Source organism: Carlito syrichta, unplaced genomic scaffold (genome assembly GCF_000164805.1).
Source record: "Carlito syrichta isolate Samal-C Ts95f unplaced genomic scaffold, Tarsius_syrichta-2.0.1 Scaffold302558, whole genome shotgun sequence".
In the NCBI taxonomy this organism is placed as follows: Eukaryota; Metazoa; Chordata; class Mammalia; order Primates; family Tarsiidae; genus Carlito; species Carlito syrichta.
The window spans coordinates 252890-277338 of record NW_007246654.1 but is presented as its reverse complement, the minus strand read 5'-3'; the positions used below and the strand labels follow the sequence as shown (position 1 = coordinate 277338).

Below are 24449 nucleotides of genomic sequence, written 5' to 3'. Positions count from 1 at the left end.
GGGCTGCTTCTCCTGCATCTCCGACTGGCTGTCGCTGGCCACGTCCAGCGTGGGGTTGTCGTGGCAGCCGTTCTCCACGAAGCGCAGTTCCTCGCCGTGCGACTGCGGCGGAGGGAGGGGGCCGCTGGGTGGGCGCGCTGCCGCGCCTGCCCGCGCCTCCCGCCCAGAACCGCGGCAGGCTCGTCAAGCCCCACCCAGGGAATCCCCAGGGCACGCACCACAGTTGGCAAGTGCCGTTTTTGCTGTCCCACAGTTCAACTCCCTTATCAAAATAATTCTGATAATCCTTCGCACCTGACAGCCCATTGTCTCCCTGGCATCAACTGATCCTCCCAACAGCCCCCCGCCCCTTGTAAGGAGACTCCGCTTGTGAGTTAGGCAGGACCCTGCCCCTATTTCTGGGGAAGCCTCCAAGCTTCTGGGGTCTCTTCTTGACTCCCCAGGCGCTGTCAACCCAGGGCCTATCTCTGGTGAGACATCTAGATGGGTGGGCCCTGCTGTGCCTGCCCTGGAGAGGAGCTGGTGGTGTGGGGCCGAAGGCACCAGCTCCCCCTTACTCCCTACACCTCCAACACCTGTCAGAGCCAGCAACAGGGCCGGAGTCTGGCAAGTGGCTTCATCCTCAGGATCCCATCTGGTCCCCCCCACAGCTGTGTGTGCCCACCGAGTCTCAAATGCCTGCGCTTATGGGCACTGTCCTCTACAGCAGCACCCCAGCTCTGGCCCCCGACCGAGCCCAGTGGGTCCCCACACTCACCACATGCTTGAGCTTGGGCAGCCGGCGCTGCCAGCAGTTGTAGAGCAGGCCAAGCACAATGATGATGATGCAGATGGCACCAATGACCACCAGCACCACAAAGAGTGTCCCGTAGTCACTGCGCACCTGGCTGGCCCGTGCCTGGCAGCTGCTTGTTGTGGAGTAGTTCTGGATGCCAATCTGGGGGTGGGAGGGGCCAGGTTTCTGAGCTGAGGTCCTAGGGTACTGTGGGCTTCCCAAGGGTTGTGGAATTTGGGATGAGGGCAGCCTTTGAGAAGGTGCTGGCACAATCCTGGCTTCTAAAGTTCCCTTGAACCTGGATCTGTGCTCAGGTGGGGTTCTATCTACCCCATCCCTGTCTGTTTACTGCCCCACACCCACATTCCCAGCCTCCCTCACATCCCTACAGTAGCCTCTGTCCGGGACCCTGAGTCTGAACTTGTTATGGCCCTAGGCCCAAGAATGCCCCCCCAACCCCTCACACTGTGTTGCTAGGCACCAAGCAGCTGGATAGGGCGCCCTTACCAGTTAAAGAGAGAGACATGGACAACTATGAGCCCCCCTCCACTGCACACAGCCACTGAGTCAGGCCCATGAAGCACAGCTTTCACCTTGGTGGTGGGGGTGCGGTGTTCTGGTGTCATTGGCAATTGTAAGCCAGTCAGCTTCACATCACCAGTGCAGGCATACTGTAGCAGGCAGCCCATGGGGCACTCCTGGCCCCTGGCCTCCCAGCTTGCTTCCTTTTCTACTACAGTGCTCACTGATGGCATTTAGCTGCCCCGCACCTCTCCCACACTGCAGGTTGTCTTGGTTGGGCCTGCCTTCTCTGGCCAAGTTGCCATGCTACAGGTCCAGGCAGGTGCTCTCTCAGGTGATTCTGAGGTCAGCATCACAGGCAGAGAAACAAGGAGGGAGAGGTGTTTCCTCAGATGAGGAGGGTCAGCATGGCTCCTGATGTAGATAGAGCCTGGGCTGCATCAGGCCCACTTTCTAAGATCAGGTCTTCAGCTCCTCCATTGCTTCTGTGAATTACCTGTATATTTCCAGTACTTTTATCTTTGTTTTTCCAAGTCATCAAGGGTCTGGTTTCTTGCTAGATTTACCCCAATAATATATTTCCAAAGGTCCAGCATGCCTTTTGGTCAAGTCAGTGTGAATTAAGTACTCAGTAAGGCTAGAATACCCAGGGGCAAGGAGAAGAGGTAGGAAGGTCTGCATAAAAAGGTCAAGGCGGCCAGGGGCAGTGGCTCATGCCTCTAATCGCAGCACTTTGGGAGGCTGAGGTGAGAGGAATGCCTGAACACCATGGCGAGACCTCATCTCTACAATAAAGCAAAAACTCAACCGAGCATGGTGGCGCATGCCTGTGGTTCCAGCTACTTGGAAAGTTGTGGTGGAAGGATCACCTGAGCCCAGCAGGTGAAGGCTGCGGTGGCTGTGAGTTGCTACTGTACAGAGCGAGACTCCTACTCAAAAAAAAAAAAAAAAAAAAAAAGGTCGCGGCAAGCCTACACTTCCACTAGTGCCTCTGGTGTTCATGAATCTGTGCTCCAAAATCACACAGTCTTGGTCCAAAGCCTGGCTCCACTGCTTAACAGTTGTGCAGCCTCAGGCAGGTCACCTAACTACTCTAGGCTCAGTGGTCATCTGCAGTGGGAATGCCAATGGTACTCAACAGGGTGCGCCTCATGTAATCTTCAAAATCTCATGGGGTGGTGATGAGAAGTGAGAGAGTCCAGTGCAGGGTGTGGCACTTAGTAAGCACATGATATGCTCACTAACCTCCCCCACCTCACAACATGTAAGGGTAAGGTGGCAGCCCACAGTCAAACACACTCATCTTTGCCATCAAATACTGCAGAACCCTCAGGAATAAAGAGGACTGATAACAGGGCATTGGGTTCACAGTGAATGAAGGTAGTTTTGGTGGAGATGGTGGCTGTCCTCAAGCACCATGAGGAACGGAAGGTCCTCCCTCAAGCAAGCTGGTGTGAGGAGCAGGACTAGGGGACCCAGCCCCTCCCCATCCAAGCTTGTGCAGCAGTTCAGGAGGAGAGGCTGGCCAGCTGTCTCCTCAGCCCTGGTCTCCAGGATGGGCCAGGCAGCCAGCAGACTGCACTGGGTGGGGGCACCTCCCAAGACAGTAAGGCTGCCTCCCAGCCCCTGAGCACCCGCTCCCTACCACAGCGGGCCCCTGGCTGGGCAAGCACTGGCAGACGCACATCTGGGGATGCTTTCCTGGCAGCTCCCCCCGCACATCCATGTCTCTCAGGCCCTCTCTTGTGGAACTTATCATTCTCTCCCCTTCTGCCAGGCTCTGCATTGTGTTTCTCCTGCTGTCTGCTCAGAAGACCCCTACTTAAGTCTCATCCCCTCCCCACAACCCTTCCTTTCTGAGCCCTCTCCTGACTGCCACCCCCTTATCGCATCCCCCACCCCATTTCTTCCCCTGGCCATTGCCTGCACTGCATGGCTGGTAGTGTCCACATGCTGCCTTTCCCATGGAACTGTGTCTTAGGAAGGCCTGAAATGAGGATGTGACTCGCCCAGAGCATGCATCTGTCTTGCTCCTTCAGATTGCACATTGTGGGCACCCTCCTGTTCTCAGGGAAAACTGCACTTGTCCCGGGCTTGGAGGAGCAGAGACGGGAAGGTACACAGCAGCAGCTGATAGGTCCAGGTACCTGTGCTCTTACCTCCACTAGGCTCCTGCGGATGTCACCCAGCATGGAAAGGACATCTTGAGTGGGCACCACCCCTGAAAGAAAAAATACCATTATCAGCACAGCCATGGCTGAGGTGTCCCCTCCACGGGCTCCCAGCCCCACTCTTGGACAATGGGCCCCCAGCCTCCTCTGCCTCACCTCCCAGCTCTAATTGTACATGGATCCTCAGGGCACATGTGCTCCCCCTCTCTCCTAGACCCCCTTTCTACTGAACTGATTTATGGGAACACTGTGTGACAGGTGTAACACTACACAGCCACTTGCATAGCCCACATGCTGCCCTCTGAACACGCCCGCTTCTCAGCCGCCACACTGCCTGCAGTGTCCACTTGTCTCCTGCCTGTGTGGACAACACCTGGTCCGCCTGCCTCCTGCTCCTGATCTTCACACCCTCCTCCTCTTCCACAGAACCCAAGCTATCAATATGCCTTGAGCCCTCAGCTGGGGAGTTTAAACTTCTACATGGAGCTCCAAGTTCCAAAGCCCTTGTGCATGCACACTCCTCCCATGGCCCTCACTCACCTTGCTCACCCACCAGTGTCATGAGAAGGTGTTGCTCCTTCTCACTGGGCTTGCTCAGAGAGATGTGCCAGGCCCCGTGTTGGCTGCTGCCATGGCGGGGCAGCACCTCTTCTACCAGGGCCAGGAGCTGCGGCCCCCGGTGCTGCCGGAACACCTCCTATAAGGGCAGAAACAGCTCCCCATTCTCAGTGAAGGAGAGGGACTCTACTGAGCCCTCTGCCTCTAGGCCCAGCCTGCCACTTACCCGTGGCCCCTTGGCCCCTTGACCAAAGACTTGGAAAGGCCCTCCGACTGTTCCCGGAGAGGCAGCTCTGGTCAGCTCTGGGGATTCCCTGAAAGCTGCAAACTGGGCCACGGGGTGGGAATGTGGGAACACCAAAACACACACCTGTTTGCTCACTTTCCGGTCCAGGTGCCCCTTTCCCTGGCCTCCAGCCAGGAGGATGGCATGGGGCCTTCCCCAGAGACACTCGCAGTGGAGGCTAGGGGACAGACATATACAATGGCCAACAGGAGCTGGGCACGTAGAGGGGGCAGGACTACGGGAGAACTGTTCACTGTGCCTGGTGTTCAAGCGCATGGTGCTGGGGATGAACACAAAGGCACGAGGCAAGTGGTGACGCCAAAGGATGGTGCAGCAATAAAACCACCAAAGAGCAGGGAAGAGGCGGCTGGTAGCAGAATTGGGCTCATCTCCCTGTCACTGTGGCCCAAAGTCTCCAGTGGTGGTGGTGACCAGAAGAACTAACACAGGTGAACTGGAAACCCTGAAACTGGGACTGGGGCAGGAGAAGGGTGTGAGGAGACTTCTTTCCCATCCAGCACTCTCTTGCACTACTTAGGTTTTTAGACTATTTGTATTTGTAATTACATAATTTAAAACACAAGAGCCTGGCCCTAGACAGGGATTGCAGGCCAGGCTGGGGTTGCAGGCCAGGACCCTGCCTCTTGGCTCACAGCTCGCCATTTGTCCCCACCCAGCTCCATCTGGGAAGAGACCTCCTTTGGTCCTGTATCCCCTACCCCCTCCCACTCCTCTCCAGCAGCACTCTCCTTCCTGGACATGTAAAGTCACTAGTCGCCTGCTCCCAGCCTCCAAACCCCCAGCCAGACACATCTCTCCCTGCTGTTCAGCTCTTTCGTAGGTGCCCTGATATGCAACTGAGAGCCAGGGGAGGCCAGCCCTGTGGGATCTACTTTCTGCTAGAGCCCAAGCTAATGAGCTGTTCCCTGGTTGTCATGCCAACATAAAGGCCACCAGGATGACTGAAGTGCTGGGCCTCTGTTTTTTGGTACCATGGCAAGTGTCCTGCTCAGGTTCAAGACTTAGCACTCACTGGCCCAACAGCCAGCCAACTCAATTCTAAATGTGGGAGAAAATGTGTGCCTGGAGATAGCCAAACAGCCTCTAGGAGTGCCCTAGCTCCTATAATGGTTTTACCTTCTTCACTGATTGTGGGGTGGGGGAGGATGGGTGCACACCTGCCCCTGCCTGAGCAAGGATACAATGCACCATGACTCAGAAGTCCCACTGCTTACAAAACAAGCACCCTCCTGCCACACAAAGTGCCTTCTCCTGTGCTGTGGCCCTGTGCTCCACCATGTGTACCTGCTCACATTTTCCTGGGTAGAGATGTCTTTCTAGCTAAGCCCATAAACCCACAATGTCAGTCTTGGAGGGCCTGAAGAATATAGGTTTCAAACCATTTATTATGGAGATAGGAAAACTGAATGTCTATGGCAAAGGGAGAAACTCTGGCTTTGGAATCAAATAAATATAGTTCAAATTCTGGTTTTGCCATTTATCAGCTCTGTCCCTTTAGCAAAATACTGTACCTCTCTGAGCCTGAAAATCTGAGCAATGATCCTAACACTCTGGGCTTACTGTGAGGATTAAAATAAAAGTATTCATTCAATCACAGGTCCTGCGACACCTGGATATCCCAATAAAAAATTTAAAAAGTTCCTTAACTCATACCTGACATAATTCACCAACAATAATTCTAGGTGGATCACAGATCTAAAACCTTCAGAAACATAGAAGGATACCGTCCAATGGTGATGGATTGGAATCAGAAAGATTTAACTAATAGTTTTAACATATGCACAAGTACTATGTATATGTGTATCCATGTACATATGTATCTATATAGAGAGATAAATATAGATCTATATCTTTCAGTTCTCCTGTAAAAGGTCCTAAAAGCAATGACACCTTAGTAGCTGTGAGCACACATGGAGCTCAAGTCTTGATTTCTAAATACCTTTCCTCATTAAAAGGAGCCAGGGCTCCTTACAGAAATGGTAAATTGCAGGGCCAGGACAGGGAAAGTACAATACAGCCTGGAATACCTTGTCATAAGTATGTACATAATATACACTTTACAGCTCTGCAAACTCTGACAAAAAAAATTTGCCTCGTCACTCTGTGTCAGCTCTGCTTTCTGTTTCTAGATCTTTAATGATCCAGTCCTTTGCACTGAGGCTTTCTTTCAGGGTTTGCACTAAAGGACAGTCAACATTTTTCTTCTCCTTGTATTCTCTGTTGTGCTGGGCTAAGGATCAGACCCTTGCCTTTCCATAGCAGGATTTTCCTTTGCCTCCTAGAACTCAAAAATACCTCTTGATTTACTGTTTTATCTTTTGGCTTCCTCTCCTGAGTTTTCTTCCCAGACTTCTTTCCAGTTTCTTCTGTGTGTATTACCTATATGTATTTACCTTAGGTGACACAGGAGAAGTCAGTGAGTCTGTGTCACTTTTTTTAGATCTTGAGATCAGATTCCTGGAATGTGGTCTCTAGACACATTCCCTATCTTTTTCTGGAGATGTGGTCTCTAGACAGCCCATCATTTTTATGCACATTATTCCTTTTACTCTTCAAATATGTCAAGGTTATTAAACACAAAGAAAGGCCAAGGAACGATTCCAGATCAAAGGAGACTGAAGATACAAGACAACTAAATGCAGCTCATGATCCTAGATCCTATCCTGGATCAGAAGGAAATAAAGCTCTAAAGGACGTTATTGGAACCACCAGTGAAATCTAAGGAAGATAATTAGATAATAGTTTTGTGCCAGTTTTAATTTCTCAAATTTTGATAATATTACTGTGGTTATTTAAAAGAATATTCTTGTTCTGAGGATATACAAACTGAAGTATTAGGGGCAGGGACAAAACGGAATAATGCCTTCAATTTTTTCTCAAATAGTTTGAAACTTTCTAACCAGTGGTGAATCTTGCTGAAGGGTATATGGAAATTCTTTGTGCTTGTCTTCTTGCAAATTTGAAACTATATCAAAATAAAAAGTTACAAAAAAGAATTTAAGAAAACTAAAAACAATTTCATATAAATAAAGTTGAGATATTCTTACAGAAAGAGTTACTAAGGTATATTTCAGGAAGGAAGAAGTTAAAATCAAAAGGAAGAAGTGAGAATAAGAGAAGCCATCTGAGCAAAGAAACTAATAAGTATGTTGATAAAGCAGAATAACCTCTGACTATTAATAATATAACGATCAATATCACTAATCATCAGGGAAATACATATCAAAACCACAATGAGATATTACCTCACATCTGCCAGGATGACCATTTTTTAAAAAAAAACAGAAAATAACAGCTGTTGGTGAGGAAGTGGGAAAATCAGAACCCTAGTGCTATGCTGTTGAAAATGTAAAATGGCATAGCTGTAGTGGAAAACAGTAATAGAGGTTCCTCAAAAAAATTAAAAATAGAGTTACCATATGATCCAGCAATCCTACTTCTGGGTATATAGCCAAAAGCATTGAAAACAGGGTCTTGAAGAGATACTTGCATGCCCATGTTTGCAGCAGCATTATTCACAGTAGCCAAAAGATGGAAGCAACCCAAATGTTCATCAACAGATGCATGAATAAGCAAAATATGGCATATCCATACAATGGAATATTTTTCAGCCCTAAAAAAGAGAAAATTCTGGCACGTGCTACAACACAGATGAACCTTGAGGACGTTATGCTAAGTAAAATAAGCCAGATACAGAAAGACATACATATGATTCCATTTAAATGAAGTACCTACAGTAGTCAAATTCATAGCAATTGAAAGTAGAATGGTGGTTGTCAAGGGCTGGGGGGAGGGGGAACAAGAAGTGGTTGTTTAATGGGGACAGAGTTTCAGTTTTGAGGATGAAAATGTTCTAGGGCTCTGTTCCACAACCATGTGAATATACTTAACACTAGTGAATTTACACTTACAAATGGTTAAGCGGTAAATTGTATGTTTTTTACTACAATAAAAAAAATCTAATATAAAAAGGAATAATGACTAATTGAGTGGATATCACATATTAAATGAGAATAACATAGAAAACAGGAAAAATATAATAAAAGCCTTTTATTTTCTATGTATTGATTGGCAAAGATTGATAGTAACTTCAGATCTTATTGTTCAAGTAAGCATACCAAAAAAGTAAGGACCCAAGTTAATATTGTGGTCTCTAAGTACCATTTCCAAATAAAAGAAATGAAGGATCCTTGGAGAAACAACGATTCCATGTCTAGGGGAGGAAAGTGAGCCTGGAGTATCCTAACAAATTGGTCAAAAGAACTCAGAGGACAACTCAAAGAGGCTTTCACTGGCCAAAGATGAGGTATTTGAGTGTCAAGAAGAATAATAACTTCAATGGATTAAAACACATAAATTATGTTAAAATTCATCAGTTTATAAGGATGCTGGGGGAAGCAATCTCATTGGTCACTTTTGGATTTAACACTGTCTGTCCTTTCACTCTCTCGCAAAAACCACTAAGCAAGAGTAAAGAGTTTAAGGTCTAAAACCACAAAGCCAAAGCAAATCAAAAGCAGAGACAAGAACAACAAAACTGGTCACTGGAAGCAGATGGGTGAGTTAGAATTTCCTGATTTAGGAAACTCTAACCGAGAAGTAATCAGACTTGTACTAATTTATGCTCCTAAAACGCCCTGGAATAAGCATTACTGGTTACCTTTGGAAGAAGAGATAAAAATGCTACTAAAAATAGGAACTGGTTGAAAATCTGCTTGAGAAAGTCTGCAGCTGCAGTTCTCTGCCCAACACTGGATAACTGACAAATATCTCTTTTCCCTGGCAGAAGACCAGAAGTTTATTCTTTAAAGAGAGTAAAACAGAGGGTCTCTGACCTAGAGGACATCATGCACAATTGTGTGTATGTGCGTGTGGTGGGGTTTGTACTGCAAGCAGGGTGAGAAAATGAATATTGATATTCATGCATACATATTTAAAATACTGAGACACCCAGCCCTCTTCCTCTACTGTGGCTCCCAGAACACTAACAAGCAGCTCTTTATACTTCCAGTAGGACAGAAGTTCCCTTTCAAAGACTCTAATAATCCCAGGAGGAAGGACCTAATGATGCTGACATCAGAAATTTCCAAATGATATAGCCCAGCCAGACCACTCTTTTGAGACCACCACCATGCTCACAGCTTCTCGTCAGCTTTTTGATAGCCTTCCTTAAAGAGCTAAGAACAAACACTACCAGACATGTGAGACAGCATGTATACAAAAAGACTGAGACCAAAGCAAACAAATGGGGGGAAAGCAGCCTGAACAGGGAGAAAACAACTTTTTATAAAAGATTTCAGTGTCACCAGAGGGGTAAGATATTGCACACATGAACAAAATTATTCCTTTAAATTAAAGAGGGAGGTGAGTATGAAAGAACCCTCAGAAATGTTTAATATTACTTTTTTTTTTACATTGGCGGGTGCTAGTTTGTCTCCTGGGTTAAGCTGACTCCCTCTTACTTAGGGACTAAGTCTCCCGCCACCCATCCCATGCACTGCCCATCTCCTGGAGCCCTTCCTCTGCACCCAATCTGCCTGCTGCCTCCAGCCTTTCCCTGTGATCCCGAGCCTCGCTCGACACTCACACAGTCTACGTTCTCTGTCATGTTCAGAATGATATAGTTTTTCCCAGCCAGATTGCTCCAGTCCTTGCAGATCACCTGTGTAATGAAACAAAAAGAGAGCGACAGTTATGAAGTAATAACAAGAGACATCAGAGAAAGAGCACAGAGCAGAAGCCTTCTGAGAAGCTAGAAGATAAAGGCTGGTATAGATGTGCTACAGAAAGGTAGCAGCTGACCTCTGTTAGGTGACATGCTCAAGTCTACAAACCAAAATGTCTTCAGGGACCAAGCAGGGAAGGTGTAAAGTGAGCGAAGGCAACCAGCCATGATGCCCAGGTAGTGGGGAACTATGTCAAAGGGGCCAGGCTGCAGAGGGGTTGCCTCTACGTATGCTTTCTATGACAAGTTTGTTAATGTTCCAGGGTCAAACACACAGGCTGGCAACCTGGTGCCCCTTTCCTTTCCTTGTGGCATCCATAGGTATGAACACTGACTTGTGCATGTGCTCATGGGTGTTGGCAGTTGATGAGTGGGTAGAGATGAGGTGGGCACAGCATAGGTCAGCCACCAACTCTCAGCTGCCGGTATAAGGAGTACAGAAGGCTAAGGGTGGCAGAAGTAGCATCTGAACAAATGAAAACCAGGCCAGGCCACCAAGCTTCTCCAAAGGTCTTTGCACATAGGTGTGGTGAGAACACCCATTGCTGGCCCTGGGTGTTGCATAGCCACAAGTTCCTATGGGGATCTACAAGGCTCCCATCCTCAGCCTGGCAGATCCCAACCTCACGCTGCACCAGCCCTGGGTATGGCAGGGCTCTATGGAGAAAGGCACAGCCTGATGCACATGCACATGACTTTACCTGAGTAGAATCCCAAGGTATTCTGGATTGAGCTTCAGCTGCCTGCTCTTCCTGGGGCTGCTGGACGAGATCTTCTCGCCCCAAGGTAGCAGACGAAGGTGTCAGGTCTATGTCTCGGGGTGCCAGTGGGAAAGACGCTGAGGTTCTAGAGTCAAGGTGGCTTTCATCCGGTGCCTTGGCCCCACTGGGAGCTTCAGTTTGAGGGAGTGAAGGCAAGGATGGCGCCTCCCCTTGCTTGCCAGCCAAACCAGCGGCCCCCAAGGTGGCCTCCTCATTTGCCTCCTGAGGAACCTCAAACTCAGTCCCAAGTCCCACAGCCGGCAGTACTGCAACCCCCGCCGCCTCCTGGCTGGCAAGGTCCTGATTCCCTAGGGTCACTACACTTGGGGTGACTGAGGGCGGCGACAAGCTGGGCCCCACGCTGCTCTCTCCTTCCACACCTGAGGAGGCCTGGTCCCCAGAATCTTCATGCCTGTGTTTGGTGGTCCCTGGAGTCTGGCTGCTGCTCACAGGAGAAAAATCACGGACCTGAGTCTTGGCTTCTTCTTGGGATCCATTTACAGGGAGAAGCTCCTCTTCTTCTTCCTCTTCTTCTTCTTTGTCTGCCTCTTCCTGCTCCCTCTCCTCCTCTTCCTCTTCTTCTTCTTCCTCTTCTTCCTCTTCTGGAGGCATATGCCAAGGAGGCTCAACCAGATTCATCTTGGGCAAGGGAGAGGGGAGGTTTGGGAGCTCTTGGGCCTGGCTAGTGTCTTCAATGGAACCTGCCTTCTCAGTTAAGTCTGGAAAAACATAGTCTAAGGACAGAAATGAAAAGTTCATTCACTCATTTCATCATTCATTGATTTACTCAGTATTTACTGAGCAGATGGCATTGAGGAACCATAAACACTCACAGGGACAGAGAGGCATCAGACCTTTGTTTATGCTGGAAAAGAGTGGGAAATAAGGCTGGGGCAGACTGTGGAGAAACACTGGGGCTAAGCTATTCATTGTTTACTTTTTTTTTTTTTTGAGTTGGAGTCTCACTCTGTCGCCCAGACTGGAGTGCAGTGGCTGCTCCCGGCCACCGCAGCCTCGACCTGCTGGGCTCCGGCGATCTTCCACCTCAGCCTTCCGAGTAGCTGGAATTACAGGCGCGCGCTACCACGCCCGGCTAATTTTTTGATTTTATTGTAGAGATGAGGTCTCGCCTGCCCATGTGGGTCTCGAACCTGCGGGCTCAGGCAATCCACTCACCTCAGCCTCCCAAAGGTGCGGGACTACAGGCTGAGCCACCGAGCCCAGCCTCATTGTTTACTTTTGAATAAGTTTTGTACATTATACTTCTCAAAAATAGCCATTAACACTTTGATGTATATATTCTCCATTGTTTTTATAATATGTTTGCCTTTCCTCACTGGGTATTTTACCAAGAAGACCCACACAACAACCCATTAGGAAAGGTTTCCTTTACCCCTTTTCTAATGAGTTGCTATAAGAGTCTTCTTGGTAAAATCCCCAAGTGAGGTCCAAAAACCCTCTTATTACAGGAAGAGGTGAGATCCACAGATTATGACTATTGCTCCTAAACTGCTTTTTTCCTGTGATTTAGGTCCTGATGGGAAATGAAAAAGATGTGAGGAGAGCCAGAGAGAGGCCAGATGATGAGCCCAGAGGCTTCTAGGACCTTCCAGGACTGACAGGGTCACTGTTGGCAGTGGGAGAGGGGATTTTTATTCTCCCTGCAATTCTCAGAAATAACATTTTGAAGTAGAGAAATTAAGAGAGCTCCTGGAGATCAGGCTGCTTTCTGACTTTTCAGTGAAGCCGAGGCTTGTTCAAAATAACTACATATGAAAATTATAGAATAGGTTTTTTTTGAAATTCATTTAAAAAAATTAGAAGTTATATCTAGGAAGCAACTTTTTTTTAAAAGCAGGATTTATTGAGAAGACAGAAAAGTTCCCACAGTGGGAGGGGGCCCAAGGGGGTTGCCCCAGGAAGCCACTTTCATCAGCTGCCATTTTGTTCCAAAATAATAAATATCACAATTAGTTTTTAAATACTCTTTATAAATGAGAGCAGTGAGAATAGTTTAACATAGCAAACTGAGTCTGTTCATTTACCTCCATCCCCTCCAAAATTTCTATCAAATGACAGAAAAAAATTTTTACTGTCAAAATGAAAATTTGAGTTAAATTTCTGAGAACATGGAAAGCAGAGGAGATCATAGGAACAATCAAAACAAACACAACGAAAGACAGCAGTGGGGGAGGCAAACTTTCTTACCAGCAAAGTTAGGAGGCGGTACAACTGTGGAATTAGCAAGGACATGGAATACAGAAAATTTAGAAAACAGAAGGTAATCTTAAAGATTCTAATTAGTATCCTCAGAAAGATTAAAAAATATTGCATCCCTAAAATAACAAAGAGGCCTCTAAAGAAAATCAGGTAAGCTTTAGAAAAGAAAAATTCTTGGAAACCAAGAACTTTAAAAAATATTAAAATTCAATACATCAAACATTTGCATTTTCAATAGCTAGAAGAAAAAGTCAAGGAAAAGCCTCTAGAACAAAAGCAAAAAGACAAGAGAGTGAAGTTAGAAGATATAAACAGCCAATGTAGGATGTCTAATATCTAGGTAACCTGATGTCCATAAAGATAGAACCAATAAAATGGAGACTAATGGAAATAAATACATTTTCCAGACTTGACAACATAAAGCTTTTTATTGAAATGGTATGTCATCAGGGTGAATGATAAAAGACTCACACCTAACCTCAGTCTCATAACATTTTAGAATTCTAAGGAGCAAGAAAAGTTCCTAAAAGCTCTCAAAAAAAAGAGCAGGTTGCCTATTTTTAAAAAAGATTATCAAATTATCATCAAACTTTTAGTTTAATAATGCTATAATACAAGAAGAAATTGAAAAATGCATTCAGAATCCTGAAGGACATTTTGAACCTAGACTTTTATCCCCAACTAAACTATTATTAAAGTGTGATTGCAAAATAAAGGCATTTTCATGTATGCAAGGACTTAAACGTTCATTATCTACAAATTCAAGAAAAATATTCAAGAAATCCAAAAAACAAGACATAAAAAAATCAAGAAATATGAATGGAATGTCATGAAACTAAATCTCAGGCTGGAAGCTGTGTAGTAGATCTAGGCAGCAATTGTTTCAAATTTGAAGAGGGAGAGAGAGATGTGAGGAGAATTATTGCAAAAGGAAAACTTGATTCCCTATAGTAAAAAGTATGATATAGAAGCTAAACAACCTTAGTGATAATTAAAAGCGCACTCTAATATTTAAATAAATAATTAGAATATTCTACCCACCCACTTTTGTTAATTATACTCTTTGAATAGCAGACTTAGTAACTTCAGATCACATATTCCCCTATCCTCTCTGGACCCCACCCCCAACATACTCTGGAGTGAAGCTTACCTACTTTGTATACAAAGCAGCCAGTTGTGATATTCAGGGAAGAGGCCTACTGGTGGAACAGTGACTATACAACTGCTGAGGAAACCCACACCATCCTTTAATACTGACCAATCTAGTATTACCTTTGTTTTTATTTGTTTGTTTGTTTGTTTTTAAGAGATCTCACTATGTTTCCCAGAATGATCTCAAACTCCTGGGCTCAAGGGATCTTCTGATCTCAGTCTTCTGAGTAGTTAGAACTACAGGCACATGCCACCAAGCTCTGCTAAATCTAGTATTGCTTTTACAAATATGAGGGAACAATCAAGATTCACAAGATTCACCTTCATGAAGAAGCACAAGGGTGAGATAGCAAAGAAACTGATCTCTGAGAAAAGAATTAATCTAGCAAACAAAAGAGAATTTAGAAACATTTATTAATATCTCCAGAAAGATTAAGAGAAAATTACATCCTTAAAACAAGTGTACAGAAGAATAAAAATATTTTACATCAATATAAGTAAGAACTTATAATAGCCACGTCTATTCAAAATTAAAATGCAATGCATAGAAAACATAATTGAGGCCAGGTGTGGTGGCTTACACCTGTAATCCCAGCACTTTGGGAGGTGTAAGCAAGAGAATTTCCTGAGCCTGGGGGTTCAAGACCAGCCTGGGAAATTTGGCAAGACCTCGTCTCTACAATAGATAAAAAAAATAGCATATGCTTATAGTCCTAACTATTCGGGAAGCTGACGTAAAAGGATTGCCTGAGCCCAGCAGGTTGAGGCTGCAGTGGCTGTGAGCATGCCACTGCCCTCCAGCCTGGGCAACAGAGTGAGATTCTGACTCAAAATAAAAAATAAATTGAAATGGGCTGAATGAACACTTGGCAGGAATACTATGTAATTTAATAATTAAGAGTCAAATGTGTACCTTAGGAAATACAACATATGAAATCCCTTACAATCAGGAAATTTCATTCTGTTTCATCATCAGAAGATTAATCTGACAGCAATGTGCAAGAATGAAATGAAGGTGCAGACGAATGAAAGCAGAGGAGCGTTAGGGAGCGTGTTGCAGTGACTTAGGAGAGATGCATGAAGGTGATGACACTGGAAATGATTAGAAAAGAACAGATTCAAGAAATGACTCTGGAGAAGTAATCAAATACATGAGTTGGCTGGCTAACAAGAAGAAGTTAGCACTCTGGCTGACTGAGAGTAGCCATGTCATGAGCAGAGATGGTGAGGTCTAGAGGAAAAGCACAGGAAACCTTCAAGAAGTGCTTGAAACAGCCAACAAAAGCACAGGAAACCTTCAAGAAGTGCTTGAAACAGTCAACAGGCTGTGGCAAGAATATAGTGGATGGTAACACACTCACTGGCAGAATCCTAGTGGGTGAAGGAGTTTGCAAGAGGGCAAGTGATCCAAAACAATCCCTCTCCTCAATTTGATGCTGACTTTTCTAAAGTTGGGGTTGCTTCATCTGGAGAGAGTGCCTGACTTTACCCAGAAGAACTCTCTCAACTGTTTACATTCTCCTTTGAGACATAATATCTGTCATGCTGTGGGCAACGTGATCCAAGAGTCAGGTGATTTAGCCATTATAATTTACCTGTGCAAGCAATAGTAAGGCCCTGAACTTCTCTGTGCTTCAGTTTTCCTAATGTCAAATGAAGATGCTGATATATATGATTTCTAAGGTTCTTTCTAGCGCTGATATTTTAAGCTTTGGAGATAGTTTTGATAAATGTGTTGTATACACCAATGGCATTAAAAACAACTCTACTGTCCTAAATGAGAATAAAATAGAATTCACTAGACTATAAACTCTTGATGCCAAGCAAAGTTACTTTCTTTATGTATTCCCAGCATCTAACACAGTGCCTGGCCCAGAATAGAAAAGAGAGAAATACGTGTTTGTTGAACTCTTGACTCCTACCTTCTCCCTCCTAAACCCAGGGCCTGTCCCTTTAGGGAAAGGAAATACCCTCCAGTCACGATGTAGACTCCTCCTTTATTAGCTCCTTTTCTGTCTCCCTTAATGTGAACCCTTCCAAAGAGTAAGCCTTTGACTCATCATTTCTATACATCTTTCTCAGTAAGTTCACTTATTCCACAGGCTGTATCTATTGTCTGTATTCTAAAGGCGCCCAAGTTTACATTTCCTACAAAGCTTTCCACTTTTTTCCAGTAACTTCACAAATCACTAAATGACAGCTGCTCGTTGACACCTGGAATCAGCAGTTCTTTCCTAATTCTTTACTACCTCTCAAGACCGAAAAGTACTCCTTTTCTTTTTACTGTTTGGTCCCAGTTCTACTGCTTATCAACCGTACAGCCTTGGACAAGTTACTTGACCTCCTGTGTCTCCCTTTCCTGAGGTATAAAATAATAATAGTACCTACCACACAGGTCTGTAATCAGAGTTCAAAGAGGTAAACCTGTGCACAGTGTGCAGTATAGAATAATTAATTGGAGGTATTCCTCCACCTCCTCCTCCCATTATTATTACTAATGAAAGTATTATATTGCAAAATCATAATAGGAAACATAGCACTATTCTACAAGTCTGTTCCACACAGTAAAAAGCAAAATAAGCACTTGAATGATAAGTCAAAGAGAATCCAGGAAAAAAGGCAGGGCAGGAAGGTATTGGTCATCTACTGACAAGTCTAAATTTGAGCTGAATGTTAGAAATGTCTCTTAACAGAAACAAGAATTTACTGGGAGGCTTGACGGGGGCCCAAACTAGGAACCAGAAAGTTCAGGGAAGTCGGGACGAGCAGCTGTACAGACACTGGCAGACAGACACTGGCAGACTGAAAGCAGGAGCCCTGGAGAGTGTTCAGTGAGAGTAGATCCAAACATAAATTTAGAATAATAAGAAATCAGGTTTTATCCAAAAGTGTATTTATCTGAGAAAGACAAAACACCACTTCCATGATATGCCTGCCCAAAAATGCATCGCCCAAATCTGACCTTGGGGAAACATTAGACAAACTTAAATTAAGGGAACTTTACAAAATAACCAGCCTACACTCTTCAAAAATGTCAAGGTCAGGAAAGACAGAAAAACTAGAGAGTTTTCCAGAATAAAAGTCAAGAGAGGCATGCTGACTAAATGCAGTACATGATTCTGGACTGGATAGCAGACCAGAAAACAAAGCCCTTTCTCTCTTTTGCTATAAAGGACACTACCAGGAAAACCAGCAAAGTTTGAATAAAGTTTGCAATTATAGAAACATATTATATCAGTGTTAATTTCCTGATTTTGATCATTCTCCTGTGTTTTTTAAGACAATGTTTTTGTTCCTAAGAAATGCACACTAAAGTATTTGGGGTAAAAGAGCAACATACTGTCAAATGGTTTAGAAAAAGTATGCATCTATATACCTATATGTATATATACACATATACACAGAATAATAAAGCAAAGGAGACAACATGTTAATAATGTTATTCTTGCAACTTTTCTGTAAGTTTGAAAGTTTTTTAAAAACTAGGAGTTACAGAGAGAGAGAGAGAGAGAGAGCACATGTACAAGAAAGAATCACTTCACCACACTTGCTAGTGACCACGCTTGAGCCATCAGAAGAGAACAGAAACAAGCCAGAGGACTGGGCCAACTATCCTGGGCTAAGAGCTCAGAATTCTCCAGGAGGAAGGAACAAAGCTGCCATAAGATGAGGGAACAGTCTTGGTCAACGGAAAGCTCTATTTTTTTTTAGAAGGTACTTTTCCCACTCAGGCTTCTAAGGACTATAGCTCTGAGAGGGAAGAAGCCTTAGCAGGCATTTTGGAAGTGAAAAAGAAGCAAACTGTCAATGGAAGGAAGAAGAGAAACAAAGAAGTGAACCTGAGCAGGAAAAGGAGGGAGATGGAAACAGAGAGACCAAAGAGAAGGGAGAGGCAAGAGGAGGGGCAGAACTCATTGGCAGGCCTCCCCACCCTTCCATACCCTCACTGTGATCTGCTGTGAGTCCTTGAGACCCAGCACCTCCAGCTCTGCTGCTGTGGAGAGCTGGGACACCAGAGAGGGAGAGTCCTATCCGTTTGGTGCTCCAGGTCTTGCCTTCCTCCTCCATCTACTTCAGGCATCTGGAGTCAGGCCAATAGGATCCCTTGAATAGCTCTTGTAGTTTGTTTGTAGCCAAACCCCAAAAGCCTGTTGGGACCAAGATGTGTCACTAGAGCCTCATACCTGGACACAGGTACAAACAAGCATAACTGCCCAGGAGACACTCTGGAGATGGTGTGAAAGCCAGTCAAAGGGTTGGCTTCCTTCAAAGGGAAGTCTGTCCCTATCACCAGGAAGAGCTAGGGCACTGAAGGATCTGAAAGATTCTCTATGGCTCAGGTCCTCCAGGGAGAAGCTCAAGCTGGGCCTCAAAGTGTGGAAGGCCAAGGAACGTCTCAACTGCAAGGAAACCCGGAAACACCCAAAGCAGTCCCTTCGTTGCATAGGAGAGCCTCAGAAGGCTTCCTGGGAGCATGGACAATACTTAGGCCCCTAGGCTCATTACCTTTCCTCCCTGAATGGCTGGGAAATAACACTGTGAAGTTACAGTTTCCCCTGATGGCTTCCATTGGAAACTACACCTAAAACCTTGGGAATGATCAGGTCTCCAAATCCCACAGACTAAGGGATTTTATAGGTAGACCGGTGCCCTACAAGATCAAAGGTCCATCTCTTTCCTTTTACAGATGAGAGAGCTCAGAAAGGGGAGGATACTTGCTCTAAGTTGTGACATTAGATTTGTCATAGTTGTAACGTTCTAAAACTCTTAGGTTCTTGTATGGCTAAAAGCCATCATCTTTTGATCCTACCTGGTCACTTAGTTCAGCACCCAGACTTGGCTTGGGATGTCAGAGAGAAGCAAGTTTACATACAGAATCATCGCTCCGCAGTTCATCCACATCTCTGTGGCCAAAGCCAATCGCTTTAAAGCTGGACTTGCATCACAAGAGTGGTTAGCATTTGGGAGCACAGGCCAAGCCTCTGAGTTCTGCAGGCATGGGTTAGAATTCTGGGTACCCCTTTAACTCAGAAAAGGACCAGCCTCTATGCACTGTACGCCCACCCAGCTAAGACGTGAGGCTAATACCTCCAGGTTGTTACAAAGACAAAACGACACAATGAATGCAAAACACTTGGTCCACTGAAGGCACACTTTCCTGGGGGAGAAGGGCAGGGTATCTCTTAAAGACACACTTCGTGTCCCCTGCTCCTTTAAGCGTTGAACACAATGCAGCTCACAGCAAGTATATCTGTGGTTTTTAGAGGTCAGGGTCCTAACACTGGAAGGAACCATAGGAGGTTATCTGATAAGGCCTCAGCCCTCTGGCAGGTAACTTGTGGCTCTAGAAAAGATGGGCTGGCAATCAACTTCAAGAAAATGTCTTCCTCCTTGGAGAGGCATTTTTATGTTGACATTTCACCTCCTCCCCCCAATTTTCTTAACCCCAACTGTGATGGCTCTACAACTTAAGTCCATTTAATTAATTAATTAATTATGTTGTTGTTGTTGTTGTTTAGAGACAGCGTCTTGATGTCACACAGGCTGAAGTGCAGTGGTAAAGTCATAGCTCACTGCAGCCTTGAGCTCTTGGTCTCAAGCAATCCTTCTGCCTCAGCCTCCCAAAATGCTGGAATTACAGGCATGAGTCATGGTGCCCCAAGCATTTCTTTTTTATCTAGTAAGTGAGGAATACCTGCTAGGCATCTCCCTCAGAGGAAAAAAAAAAACACAAAAAACTACATATTCTCTTAGTTGCCCCCAGTTCAGCTTTCTTTTTCTGGGGCTAAACAACTGTAATTATGCCTTATTCTCAGCCTTCCTGTTGTCATTCTCTTGCAAAAACTCTGGATTAGCTACTGTTTTCAGAGTAGTTACCAAATCAACAGAGTAGGTACACAATAAATGCCTGCTGAATGAATGGTTGAAAACTGAACCAGCATCACTAACTTGAGGCTGGCTGATGCAAAATGTAAAGTAGGATTTCTCCACTCAGGTAGCATCATTTTAGTTTGTCATAGCATTTAAGCTGCAGTCTCCCATGACAGAATATCGATAGCGCAGATGCAGCTAGAGTTTACTCTGATGAAGCTCCAGGTCTCTTTTGACAACCTGGATCCTCCAGGTCTTTTTTTCCCCTTTCTTTTAATCTCACTATAGTGCTGGCTTTTGTTTCCCAAATATATCATGTTGCATTTTTCCTCCAATATATTTCATCAAAGTTCTGTATAGGCTTTCTCCAGCTTATCAAGGTCATACTGTGGGGGAGGGGGAGAAAAAAATGTCACACTGGACTTTATTTGTGTCTTCTAGGGTAGCCATAATCCCATGGATGACCTTCAGTATCAGCTGAAATATTAATGAACTGATTTTCTTTTCAAGACAGGATTAAAACAGGCATCAGGGCTGGAGCCCTTGGAAAATCACGTTAAATGTCCCTTTAGATTAATGTCAAATCACTGAAGACTGTCCCCTAAGTGCAACTCTCAAGCCAATTATCCAACTGAGTACTAATACAAAAGCACTCAAAATTCAAAATAAACAAATATAAAACAAAGATGTAAGGAAAGAAATTTCTAATAACTCTTTTTTTTTTTGAGTTGGAGTCTCACTCTGTCGCCGAGACTGGAGTGCAGTGGCCACTCCCAGCCACCGCAGACTCGACCTGCTGGGCTCCAGCGATCCTTCCGCCTCAGCCTTCCAAGTAGCTGGAACTACAGGCGCGCACTACCACGCCCGGCTAATTTTTTGATTTACTGTAGAGATGAGGTCTCGCCAAGTTGCCCAGGCGGGTCTCGAACCCGCGGGCTCAGGCAATCCACTCACCTCGGCCTCCCAAAGCGCGGGATTACAGGCTGAGCCACCGAGCCCAGCCTCTAGTATATCTTTTTTTTTTTTTTTTTTGAGTTGGAGTCTCACTCTGTCCCCCAGACTGGAGTGCAGTGGCCGCTCCTGGCCACCGCAGCCTCGACCTGCTGGGCTCCGGCAATCCTTCTGCCTCAGCCTTCCGAGTAGCCGGAATTACAGGGATGCGCTACCACGCCCGGCTGATTTTTTGATTTATTGTAGAGATGAGGTCTCGCTGCCCAGGCGGGTCTCTCTAGTATATGTTAATACTACTTTTTTAATGGTCAACCTCAGTGGTCACCACATAAATGTAAATTAAAATACAAAATGCCAAAATCATTGAACAACCAACTTAATAAGTATATGTATATATTTAAAGATCATTAATACCTGTTATTGAATGGGTGCAGAAAACAGGCCCTCAACTCACTGCTGCTAGGAATAGAAATCAGGCCACAATTCTGGAGGGCTACTGGTCAATATGAATGAAAAGCTTTAAAAACAAACATTCTGAACCTACAATTTCACATCTAGAAGGGCACCCAAAGGAAACAAGTAAGGGTGTTCAAAATGATCTGGCTTTAAGAATTCCCATTGTAGGACAATCCATATAACAAAGACTGGAATAATCCAAGCTTCGCACTGTGGGAAACTGGCCAAATAAGCAATAGTCCACCCTTACACTGGGCACTACTGCAGTCTCAAAACTGAGGCTGGAGAGATGTATCTGCTGAAATGATAGTTCACCCTTACTCTGAGTACTACTGCAGCCTCAAAACTGAGACTAGAGAGATGTGTCGGCTGGCTTATTAGGATGTTGTTAAGTGAGACTGCAAGAAGTAGACATTATAGTTTCCACTACTATCTATTTATTGTAAAAGTATATTCTACATATTTCCCACAGGGGAGAAATGTCCAAAAGACATATGCCAAAATGTTAATATTCATTGACTCTGAATGATTGGATTATGGGCAATTTTTATTTTCTTCTTTTAATTTATCTGCAGTTTTAATTTTTTGCGTACTGATACTTATTACCAGCATAAAAGGAAAATTATAAGGCTTTATCTTCTTTTGGTATTCAGGGTAAAGTGTTCTCTTTGGTGCTTATGTCCTCTGGCTTTGCAGCTATTAGCCCATCCTTCTTGGTGAACATTCCTGATATGTGTGTGGTGACCCATAAGGTCAACTCATTCTATAGCAGATACAATCACAAGGACTGGCTGTATAGAAAACATTTACAGGTCCCAGCAGACAACTTTGATGATCTAGTTTCTCCAAAATTGATTTCAGGCAATGACCATTAAAGTGGTCTAATTAATGATTTCATATTGAGAAAGAGCAGCAGATCTTAAAATCTCAAATTTGAGATTTAACTCTGCCACTTACTAACTGTGTAATTTAGTGCCACTTTTAAATTTCGCTAAGTCAGTTTCTGTAGTTGTAAAATAGTAATACTAATGCTTACTTTTAGAGATTTCACTGTGTTGCTGTGAAGTTAAAAAAAATCTATGCAAAAATGATGTATAAAGTGTGAGCACTTTATGAACATTCCTTACTCAAGTGCAATACTGTTGTCTCATCCTCTCCTTCTGTTAATGGTACCTCAATTCTCCTTTGGAAGACCCTTCTCCCTCTTCTTGGTCCAGAAGTGTGGGACTCTCCTTGTTGGCTTCAGAAGTGGCTCAACACAGCCCTGGACAGTCAAAGAATTCCATCCTTATGGCCTCAGGACTGGTCCAGAGATGGGCTCAGGACCCAACCAGACTCTATCCTAAGACTTTTCCTGGAAGTACTGGGAATGCAGAGCTCTCTTTCTACTTGGGCTATTAAGCGAAAGAATTATAGAGGCTCTCTAATCCAGTAACCAGGAACAGCCTGCTAAGAATGAAGCAGACAAGAAAAAGCAAAGCAAGATGAAGCAAAGCAGGTTCTGACACACTAAGGCTGGCACACCTACTGCCAAAGCAGCAAACCTATCCCTGGACTCCTGCTCTGAATCCAATAAAGTCCCCATTTTTCATGCAGGCCTTGCCAACTCCAAGAGTTATCTATTTCCTTGTAGAACACCATAATTTGCTTGTTTACTAGGAAAATTAAAACTGCATGCAAAGACAGATTCTTTTTTTTTTCAGTTGGAATCTCACTCTGTCACCCAGACTGAAGTGCAGTGGCCACTCCCAGCCACTGCAGCCTCAACCTGCTGGGCTCCGGTGATCCTTCCACCTCAGCCTTCCAAGTAGCTGGAACTACAGGCGCACACTACCACGCCCGGCTAATTTTTGATTTATTGTGGAGATGAGGTCTCGCCAAGTTGCCCAGGCGGGTCTCAAAACCGCAGGCTCAGGCAATCCACTCACCTCGGCCTCCCAAAGTGCGGGATTACAGGCCTAGCCACCGAGCTTGGCTTAAAGACAGTTTCTTAAGGAGCCTGGAAAAGGAAAGGGGTTGAGGGTGACGGTAACGACAGTCTTGGGATGAACAAGTAACCTGAGACTATTATTAATCATTAACAATTTTGCACGAATTAATTGGTTAAGCTTTAACTTGGCTTGATGCTAGCTGGTAAAGTAGCAATTCTCATTCTGTTTCTTTTTCCCTACTTTGTTGAGACTGCTCGTTTCACTTGAAATGTCATAGAATCATAATATTTTAAAGCTGGAAAAGACTTCAATCTATTCTTATTCCCATGGTCTCATTTTACAGATGAAGAGACCAAAACTAACATTAGAAAATTATCCCACTCAAGGTCACACTACTCATTGTCTGCCAAGCAGAAGCTCCACCAGCTGTTTTTCCCACTGGTCCCAGGGACCCTCACTATAGAAGGAAAAGGGAAGCATCAGCTCTATGTCTTTGAGGTCAAACAAACTAGAAATGGGATGTATAACAAAGCCCTAGTGACAGTAGAATGGACTGCTTTGCTCTCTCACATGTACCACCGATGTGCTCCCTTGCAAGAAGCCAGGCCCAGCAGCACGACTGCTCAGGGATGCTGACTCCAGAACCAGCTTTGTAGCACACAAGCTGTGTGACCTGGGGCAAAGCTCTTAACCTCCCTTGGCCAGGCTCACCATTTGTCAAGCAAAGAGAATAACTGCTGCATTGCTGACCTCACAGAATGGTTGTGAAGTTCAAATGAGCCAACTCAAAAGAAAATTCTATGAAAAAAATGGTGCTAGGTACTATACAAAATAGAAGACACTGGTGCTAGTCTCTAGTAAAATTCCTGAGCTGAGAGGTGACATAATAAAAAGAGCAGAGGCTCTGGAATCTAACAACTTAGGTCTGATTCTTGATCCTTACATTTATTTGCTGGGCTGTTATCCAAACTCTCTAACCCTCAGCTTGTTCATTGGCTAAATGAGAATAATATATACTTACATTTTTTCAGTGAAGATTAAATGAGAAA

The 24449-nt window shown here is 44.8% G+C and overlaps 1 protein-coding gene across 1 annotated transcript in view; it reads right to left on the bottom strand.

The window, feature by feature from the left end:
- PODXL2 (podocalyxin like 2) overlaps positions 1 to 24449 on the bottom strand; it is a 41738-nt gene that overhangs the window by 1420 nt on the left and 15869 nt on the right. The window contains exons 3-8 of the mRNA XM_021711751.1: positions 10760 to 11553; positions 9921 to 9995; positions 4009 to 4165; positions 3457 to 3518; positions 758 to 937; positions 5 to 102 (exon numbers count right to left, since the gene is read on the bottom strand). Coding sequence (XP_021567426.1) covers positions 5 to 102; positions 758 to 937; positions 3457 to 3518; positions 4009 to 4165; positions 9921 to 9995; positions 10760 to 11553 — 1366 coding nt within the window. The remainder of the gene's footprint in view (positions 1 to 4; positions 103 to 757; positions 938 to 3456; positions 3519 to 4008; positions 4166 to 9920; positions 9996 to 10759; positions 11554 to 24449) is intronic.